This window comes from Cebidichthys violaceus, unplaced genomic scaffold (assembly GCF_023349555.1).
Source record: "Cebidichthys violaceus isolate CVI_PGR_0920_01 unplaced genomic scaffold, fCebVio1.0.p SCAF_37, whole genome shotgun sequence".
Classification (NCBI taxonomy): Eukaryota; Metazoa; Chordata; class Actinopteri; order Perciformes; family Stichaeidae; genus Cebidichthys; species Cebidichthys violaceus.
In genome coordinates this window covers 1,901,514-1,911,513 of record NW_027176561.1, presented here as the reverse complement: position 1 = coordinate 1,911,513, position 10,000 = coordinate 1,901,514, and the positions used below count along the sequence as shown (strand labels likewise).

Below are 10,000 nucleotides of genomic sequence, written 5' to 3'. Positions count from 1 at the left end.
AAGGATTTTGGGTTCTACAGTATTCATGGACAACGCATCTATAGTCTGACATCTGATTTCCAAACACCGGTTCATAACAGTGCCTTTTTTGCTTTTAGCAAAATGAGCTGGAAAACAAGGGTATACATCAGTGATGCAGATTGCTCAAGTGAAGGTATCACTTGTCCTTCTTTGCCAGCTGTAAGTTTGAAGGTTGAGGGAAAGAACAGCGATTTGCCCAGTGAGATGGAGGGACGCATTCGTCACAGCAATAGGCTCGTTGTTATGTGCGAAGGAAGTTACGTGTCCCACGTTCAGGAATTTAATGCTGGTGATGGTGAGAATCTTGTGTTTATTCCAAGCAGCAAAAAAGAAATCTATTCATGCCCCTCAAAGCTGTTCTCCTACCAGGTGGTGGTTCGTCCTCACTACTCAACAGATTAGTTTCTGTTTCCTCTGGGATCTCAAGGCACAGAGAATAGGGACAAGGATGATTTACACTCATGAATATCCTATATAACTTTAACTATAACAAGTGTTTTTCACCAAGCTCACACATATATAACTAAAGCTTGACCACATCAATAATCAAGGTGTTGAGAAGGATAGAGAAGTCAGTGAATGCATTGTATTAAACTTCATGAGATTCTGTCTGCACATTCTATATACTATAAAAAAAGAAAATAAACAAACTAAATTAAAAGATATGATAGATCAATTAAAATATATATTACATTTAAATTTCACATTTTTAAGAAAACTTCTTCTATATTTCTTTTTGGAGCATTTTTACAGTTATATTTGGTTTTTATATATCCTTTTCAAAATAAGATGAACTATGTAATTCTGCAGCATGACTGTATTATTATAAGTGATGAATAAATTTTTTTTGAAAAGCTCTTTGTTGTCTTACAATGAATGTATTTCATTAAAAGTATGAGCCCAGAAACTCGTTCGAGCTTTCATGTCTTCTGTTCTAAACACAGAAAATCATGTCAGAACCACAAACATATCCCAAGAACTTTAGAAACTCCAAGGTCTTGTAATCTGTGTGTCTGGACAGCCTGGAAACACTGAAGGTTGCAGTGACAAGCTTTCATCTCACAGGAGCTTCTCGTGTTGATTCACAATTATTTGATCACTGATGAGCAACTAGTTTGTCTTAAAGATAATACAAGTGTAAGACAGTCGTGGTGGAAGAAGTACTGAGATCGTTTACCTAAAAAGAAGTAGCAATACCATAGGTCAGAAATACTGTGTAATAAGTAAAAGTCCTGAATTAAAAAAAGTACACAAGTACTAGCATGAAAATACTCATTACAATGGCCAATTTTAATGGGAAACGTCTGCATCTTCTGGCAGTAAGTCCCTAAAGTTTAAAGTACTGATGGCTTTGCCTCTTTTAACATTCAATACTTGAAGAGAACAGCTGAGGTGCATCCTCTGTGTGTGTGTGTGTGTGTGTGTGTGTGTGTGTGTGTGTGTGTGTGTGTGTGTGTGTGTGTGTGTGTGTGTATGTGTGTGTGTGTGAGCATGCCTGTTAATTCCTAAAATTTGAATCTGGGAATGAACTTTTCACTTGAGATTTTAACTGTTGTTAATGTGTTTGCCCCAGGTCCAATAACAGGTTAATCCCGCCATGTTGTTACATCTTTAAATATAAAACATATACAACAGGATTATTGTAGCTACAGTCATACTGTGAAAATAAACCAGATAGGCCAATCTGTCAAACACATGTTAAACAGAAGCTGAATTGCTTCTGTTTAGGCTACTGGAGTAGAAAAAGTACGCCACGTAGAAGTACATCCAATTAATACTTTAGTGAATGAGCGTACTTTCCACGACCACATTACCACATTACAGGGGGACGTAAGGCCCAAACGTAAAACCTTCAATTGGTAAATTATTACTTTCCACCACTGTGCACATCAATATAGATTTTCTGGATGGACGGATGGACAGGTACAGACAGACAGGTGGCATCAGATTTTAACTATTTTCCTGGGAAACACCCCTTTTCTTCATTTGCACTATTTGCACTATTACCACCTTCTGCACTAATATCCTGAATCCATTGTCCATTGTCATTGTTGTTGTTCTTTATGCACATATATATTCTTCGATATATATTTATATTATACATAGTAGTTAAATGTTAAAAGTTTATGCTTAGTTTCTCTGTTCTACATTGTTGTCTTTAATATCCTTGTTTTTTATATTTCTCATGTTTATTTGTATATTCTATGTACGCATGTATGATGAGAACAATGTGTAACCAGAGTCAAATTCCATGTATGCGTATGCATACATGGAATAAAGCTGATTCTGATTCTGATTGGGGGCAGTGATTCCTGGAAAATATCTGCTGTTTGAGTTTCACTATCTATTTCAGACAGGCAGACAGACAGACATACAGACTGACAGGTGGCATCAGATTTCAACTATTTTCCCGAGAAACACCCCTTTTGTGGGTGGTGATTCCTGAAAAATAGCTGCTATTTAAGTTTCACTGTTCATTTCTTCATTGAGAGGCCTTTCTTCAGTTCACCTCGTTTTGAGTTCTGGTAAGTTCATTCCTATTTAAAAAAAAAAGATTAACTTGGTCACTATTTAACAAAACTTAGTGATGTTGCTTGTTTTCCTTCTTTCCCCAGTGCACTGCAATCAAAATGAAAGAAAATACTTTCTTATTATTCAGCATTCTTTTCGTCAGCTTGTCTGTTGGTGAGTAAATTGTTCTTATCATGTGGAGCTGTATAACATATGTTTACTGTTGTTTGTTTTACCTTTAATCCCAGTTAATTACTTAACCCTCCTGTTATGTTTGTTTTTTAGGTACAGCCATAATGTTCGTGGGTCAATTTGACCCGGTGCATGTTTAATCATCCAAAAGTGGTCAGAAACCAAAAAATCCTAATAAATATAGTTTGTACCTTATCACCAACTCCATCACTAACAATTCAATCAGTATTTAGTGGAATGGAGTTATTCACCCCTCCATAGATCATAGTTCAATTAGGATAACTCACTCGTTTTCATGAAAAATACATGTTCAAACATTTTTTTTGGTACTTTGGAAAAACCTAGATATAAATTGCATCAGTTTACCATAACATGTATTTATTTCTAAAGTGTTTGTACATTTTGAATCTGTCTTTTTTTCATGGGGTGATGTAGATAAATAGACATGAGACGCCTCTGCTGTTCAGGGTCATATTGACTCGCTCACTCAAAATCAAGGCAAATGAATACAAAAGGACTTGTATTGGAAGTAAACTTCATTTATGTTCATTTATAGTGTTAAGAAACAGAAATTTACAAAAATGAACAAGAGATGAGCCCAATGAACTAGATGTGTGTGATTGTGTGTGTGTGTGTGTGTGTGTGTGTGTGTGTGTGTGTGTGTGTGTGTGTCTGTGTATCTGTGTCTACACAGCACATGAGTGACGTGTCGTCACGGTGTGCTTTGTTCAAATACATTTTGTCTTTATAATATTTTCAGTAGACAGTCTTGGCTGACGTGTATTGGGTGAGGATGACCACTGTATTTCACAATTTTTTGTGAAAATTCAATTTGACCCGGAACATAACAGGAGGGTTAAACAGTAAACAAAAAAAACTTTTCCCCCAGAAACGTCCCAGACTTCATCTCTTCAATGTATCCCACCGCCACCCATGAGACCAATAAATATGAATGCTCACTGGCTTATCTTCTTGAGTGCATAAACGATATTCTCAATAGCAATAAAAGTGGAAGTAAGATACCTAAATCACTCATCATTTTGTAATAAATATTCACTGTATTTTCACAAAAATATTACTATTTTAATCACATACATTGAGAATGAATCTATTTACTTTCAACTGGTTATCGAGCCTTGTTGTGTAAATGAAAGTAGAGGAAATACATAGTTCATAAAGGCAGACAACATTTGTATTTGTGTGTGTGTGTGTGTGTGTGTGTGTGTGTGTGTGTATATATATATACTGTATATTTATTATTTAGAGCTTTACTGTAAATATAAACCTGAGCTCATGTCCTTGTATAACAGACATGGTCTGCATGTCATCATTTTCTGTCTATTTTAATAACCAAACAAATGACACTAATTACATTTTCTTTAGGTGATAAGGAAGGTTCTGTTAGGCTGGCCGGTGGTCAAGATAACTCTGAGGGCCGAGTGGAGATCTTTCATGCTGGAAGATGGGGGACTGTGTGCAACGATGCTTGGGACATAAATGACGCTAATGTAGTGTGTCGCCAGTTAGATTTCGCTGGAGCAGCAGAAGTTCTATCGTTTGGCAAAGGTAATTCACAAACACTTCCGATGAAAACCTGTAACTTTTAATTTATAACAATTTTTAGTGCAAGTGACTGTTTTTACTCTGTGATTGTTTTGTTTCTTTGTTAGGGCATGGCAACATCTGGATGGATGACTTAGACTGTAGTGGAACAGAGAAGAGCCTGCTCCAGTGTAACTTTCCTGGGTTGGGGATTCATAACTGTGGTCACGCTGAAGATGCTGGGGTTAGATGTCAAAATGGTAAGGCAACCGATGTTGAATCTAGTAGTATAGTTAGACGCAAATTTCTCTTCACAACAAATCCACTCACTGTGCCAATACAAAAAAAGTATTTTAAAATATTTTTTCTAGATTTTCAAACTTTGAAATGGATCAATTTGACCCGGAACATAACAGGAGGGTTAAACAGTGAACAAAAAAAACTTTTCCCCCAGAAACGTCCCAGACTTCATCTCTTCAATGTATCCCACCGCCACCCATGAGACCAATAAATATGAATGCTCACTGGCTTATCTTCTTGAGTGCATAAACGATATTTTCAATAGCAATAAAAGTGGAAGTAAGATACCTAAATCACTCATCATTTTGTAATAAATATTCACTGTATTTTCACAAAAATATTACTATTTTAATCACATACATTGAGAATGAATCTATTTACTTTCAACTGGTTATCGAGCCTTGTTGTGTAAATGAAAGTAGAGGAAATACATAGTTCATAAAGGCAGACAACATTTGTATTTGTGTGTGTGTGTGTGTGTGTGTGTGTGTGTGTGTGTGTGTGTGTGTGTGTGTGTGTGTGTGTGTGTGTGTGTGTGTATATATACTGTATATTTATTATTTAGAGCTTTACTGTAAATATAAACCTGAGCTCATGTCCTTGTATAACAGACATGGTCTGCATGTCATCATTTTCTGTCTATTTTAATAACCAAACAAATGACACTAATTACATTTTCTTTAGGTGATAAGGAAGGTTCTGTTAGGCTGGCCGGTGGTCAAGATAACTCTGAGGGCCGAGTGGAGATCTTTCATGCTGGAAAATGGGGGACTGTGTGCGACGATGCTTGGGACATAAATGACGCTGATGTAGTGTGTCGCCAGTTAGATTTCGCTGGAGCAGCAGAAGTTCTATCGTTTGGCGAAGGTAATTCAGCTTAATTTGACACTTCCGATGAAAACCTGTAACTTTTCATTTATACATTTTTTTTGTGCAAGTGACTGTTTTTACTCTGTGATTGTTTTGTTTCTTTGTTAGGGCATGACAACATCTGGATGGATGACTTAGACTGTAGTGGAACAGAGAAGAGCCTGCTCCAGTGTAACTTTCCTGGGTTGGGGATTCATAACTGTGGTCACGCTGAAGATGCTGGGGTTAGATGCCAAAATGGTAAGGCAACTGATGTTGAATCTAGTAGTATAGTTAGACGCAAATTTCTCTTCACAACAAATCCACTCACTGTGCCAATATTGATCTCCATTAGATTCATTAGAGCCAGAACAACTCAACAGGGATCTAAGACAAGAGTACGATTTGGACCTCAACGCAGTCCTCTCTCATCAGCTGGGGGAGCTGTTTGACAGTGGACGTGACTGTGACTTGAACATTACAGTGGCGGAGCACAACAACACCTTTGAGACGATCTGTGCTCACAGCCTCATCCTCTCGATGAACTCACTCCTCAAAACGTCACAGCCGGACTTCAGCAGCCTCAGCATTGAGGCCGCCTCTAACTGCAGTCAGCACGCCAACAACTTTGTCAGGTAAAAGCAAACTTGTGACTTTTAAACTGCCGCCTGCACTGTCATGTAAACCTGTACAACTCGCACTGAAGAAGAATTAGCTGAAACATACTAATGAAAATGTTTAAATTTCAGATACGTCTACACAAGAAAGATCAAACTCAACCGATCTTCCGCCCATTGCATTCTCAAGATGGCATTCGACTGGGGACTGACAGAAGTTCAGAAAGAGGCTGCAAATCTTTTGAGACTGTTTCTTCCAGAGGATCCCACTTTCCAGACTCAGATCTCTTTCTATGAGTATGCAGTTCATGCGGGTGATGAGGCGCTACAGGAGGTTTGTCTTCGCTACCTTGCGTGGAACTGTGAGGCCCTGATCCATTCCCCAGTCTGGACGGATCTTGCATTTGATCTGGTCAAAGCTCTTCTGTCTCGCTCAGACCTTGTGGTGCATAATGAAACCGTCATCCTGAATGGACTGGAGAGATGGGCGGCTGCCCAAGACAACGCGACCATTCCTGAGATCCTTCTGAAGCTCATCCGTTTCCCACTGATACCAGCTGAGGACTTATACACACTTGACGGCGGACAGTACCATGCCAGCCAGTTGCAGGGGTTTCAGTTTAACGCTCTCCCCTATGCGACGCTGCTCAATGACCTGAGGGAGGGACAACATGTCTACACACCCAGGATTTACACTGGCACACCGTGGAGCTTCACCTTCAGCTACCACAAAGTCAAAACTTACAAGGATTTTGGGTTCTACAGTATTCATGGACAACGCATCTATAGTCTGACATCTGATTTCCAAACACCGGTTCATAACAGTGCCTTTTTTGCTTTTAGCAAAATGAGCTGGAAAACAAGGGTATACATCAGTGATGCAGATTGCTCAAGTGAAGGTATCACTTGTCCTTCTTTGCCAGCTGTAAGTTTGGAGGTTAAGGAAAAGAACAGCGATTTGCCCAGAGAGATGGAGGGACGCATTCGTCACAGCAATAGGCTCGTTGTTATGTGCGAAGGAAGTTACGTGTCCCACGTTCAGGAATTTAATGCTGGTGATGGTGAGAATCTTGTGTTTATTCCAAGCAGCGAAAAAGAAATCTATTCATGCCCCTCAAAGCTGTTCTCCTACCAGGTGGTGGTTCGTCCTCACTACTCAACAGATTAGTTTCTGTTTCCTCTGGGATCTCAAGGCACAGAGAATAGGGACAAGGATGATTTACACTCATGAATATCCTATATAACTTTAACTATAACAAGTGTTTTTCACCAAGCTCACACATATATAACTAAAGCTTGACCACATCAATAATCAAGGTGTTGAGAAGGATAGAGAAGTCAGTGAATGCATTGTATTAAACTTCATGAGATTCTGTCTGCACATTCTATATACTATAAAAAAAGAAAATAAACAAACTAAATTAAAAGATATGATAGATCAATTAAAATATATATTTCATTTAAATTTCACATTTTTAAGAAAACTTGTATATTTCTTTTTGGGGCATTTTTACAGTTATATTTGGTTTTTATATATCCTTTTCAAAATAAGATGAACTATGTAATTCTGCAGCATGACTGTATTATTATAAGTGATGAATAAAAAAATTTGAAAAGCTCTTTGTTGTCTTAGAATGAATGTATTTCATTAAAAGTATGAGCCCAGAAACTCGTTCGAGCTTTCATGTCTTCTGTTCTAAACACAGAAAATCATGTCAGAACCACAAACATATCCCAAGAACTTTAGAAACTCCAAGGTCTTGTAATCTGTGTGTCTGGACAGCCTGGAAACACTGAAGGTTGCAGTGACAAGCTTTCATCGCACAGGAGCTTCTCGTGTTGATTCACAATTATTTGATCACTGATGAGCAACTAGTTTGTCTTAAAGATAATACAAGTGTAAGACAGTCGTGGTGGAAGAAGTACTGAGATTGTTTACCTAAAAAGAAGTAGCAATACCATAGGTCAGAAATACTGTGTAATAAGTAAAAGTCCTGAATTAAAAAAAGTACACAAGTACTAGCATGAAAATACTCATTACAATGGCCAATTTTAATGGGAAACATCTGCATCTTCTGGCAGTAAGTCCCTAAAGTTTAAAGTACTGATGGCTTTGCCTCTTTTAACATTCAATACTTGAAGAGAACAGCTGAGGTGCATCCTCTGTGTGTGTGTGTGTGTGTGTGTGTGTGTGTGTGTGTGTGTGTGAGCATGCCTATTAATTCCTAAAATTTGAATCTGGAAATGAACTTTTCACTTGAGATTTTAACTGTTGTTAATGTGTTTGCCCCAGGTCCAATAACAGGTTAATCCCGCCATGTTGTTACATCTTTAAATATAAAACATATACAACAGGATTATTGTAGCTACAGTCATACTGTGAAAATAAACCAGATAGGCCAATCTGTCAAACACATGTTAAACAGAAGCTGAATTGCTTCTGTTTAGGCTACTGGAGTAGAAAAAGTACGCCATGTAGAAGTACATCCAATTAATACTTTAGTGAATGAGCGTACTTTCCACGACCACATTACCACATTACAGGGGGACGTAAGGCCCAAACGTAAAACCTTCAATTGGTAAATTATTACTTTCCACCACTGTGCACATCAATATAGATTTTCTGGATGGACGGATGGACAGGTACAGACAGACAGGTGGCATCAGATTTTAACTATTTTCCTGGGAAACACCCCTTTTCTTCATTTGCACTATTTGCACTATTACCACCTTCTGCACTAATATCCTGAATCCATGGTCCATTGTCATTGTTGTTGTTCTTTATGCACATATATATTCTTCGATATATATTTATATTATACATAGTAGTTAGATGTTAAAAGTTTATGCTTGGTTTCTCTGTTCTAGATTGTTGTCTTTAATATCCTTGTTTTTTATATTTCTCATGTTTATTTGTATATTCTATGTACGTATGTATGATGAGAGCAATGTGTAACCAGAGTCAAATTCCATGTATGCGTATGCATACATGGAATAAAGCTGATTCTGATTCTGATTGGGGGCGGTGATTCCTGGAAAATATCTGCTATTTGAGTTTCACTATCTAGTTCAGACAGGCAGACAGACAGACATACAGACTGACAGGTAGCATCAGATTTCAACTATTTTCCCGAGAAACACCCCTTTTGTGGGTGGTGATTCCTGAAAAATAGCTGCTATTTAAGTTTCACTGTTCATTTCTTCAATGAGAGGCCTTTCTTCAGTTCACCTCGTTTTGAGTTCTGGTAAGTTCATTCCTATTTAAAAAAAAAAGATTAACTTGGTCACTATTTAACAAAACTTAGTGATGTTGCTTGTTTTCCTTCTTTCCCCAGTGCACTGCAATCAAAATGAAAGAAAATACTTTTTTATTATTCTGCATTCTTTTCGTCAGCTTGTCTGTTGGTGAGTAAATTGTTCTTATCATGTGGAGCTGTATAACATATGTTTACTGTTGTTTGTTTTACCTTTAATCCCAGTTAATTACTTAACTATCCTGTTATGTTTGTTTTTTAGGTACAGCCATAATGTTCGTGGGTCAATTTGACCCGGTGCATGTTTAATCATCCAAAAGTGGTCAGAAACCAAAAAATCCTAATAAATATAGTTTGTACCTTATCACCAACTCCATTACTAACAATTCAATCAGTATTTAGTGGAATGGAGTTATTCACCCCTCCATAGATCATAGTTCAATTAGGATAACTCACTCGTTTTCATGAAAAATACATGTTCAAACATTTTTTTTGGTACTTTGGAAAAACCTAGATATAAATTGCATCAGTTTACCATAACATGTATTTATTTCTAAAGTGTTTGTACATTTTGAATCTGTCTTTTTTTCATGGGGTGATGTAGATAAATAGACATGAGACGCCTCTGCTGTTCAGGGTCATATTGACTCGCTCACTCAAAATCAAGGCAAATGAATACAAAAGGACTTGTATTGGAAGTAAACTTCATTTATG

At 37.5% G+C, this 10,000-nt stretch overlaps 1 protein-coding gene across 1 annotated transcript in view; it reads left to right on the top strand.

The window, feature by feature from the left end:
* Positions 1–10,000, top strand: part of LOC137884194 (deleted in malignant brain tumors 1 protein-like) — a 23,016-nt gene that overhangs the window by 9,163 nt on the left and 3,853 nt on the right. Inside the window, 11 exon segments of the mRNA XM_068725894.1 lie at positions 1–422; positions 1,043–1,064; positions 2,637–2,706; positions 4,108–4,290; positions 4,395–4,526; positions 5,251–5,433; positions 5,545–5,676; positions 5,771–6,050; positions 6,165–7,199; positions 7,816–7,837; positions 9,368–9,437. The exon segment at positions 1–422 is cut by the window's left edge and continues 613 nt beyond it. Coding sequence (XP_068581995.1) covers positions 1–422; positions 1,043–1,064; positions 2,637–2,706; positions 4,108–4,290; positions 4,395–4,526; positions 5,251–5,433; positions 5,545–5,676; positions 5,771–6,050; positions 6,165–7,199; positions 7,816–7,837; positions 9,368–9,437 — 2,551 coding nt within the window.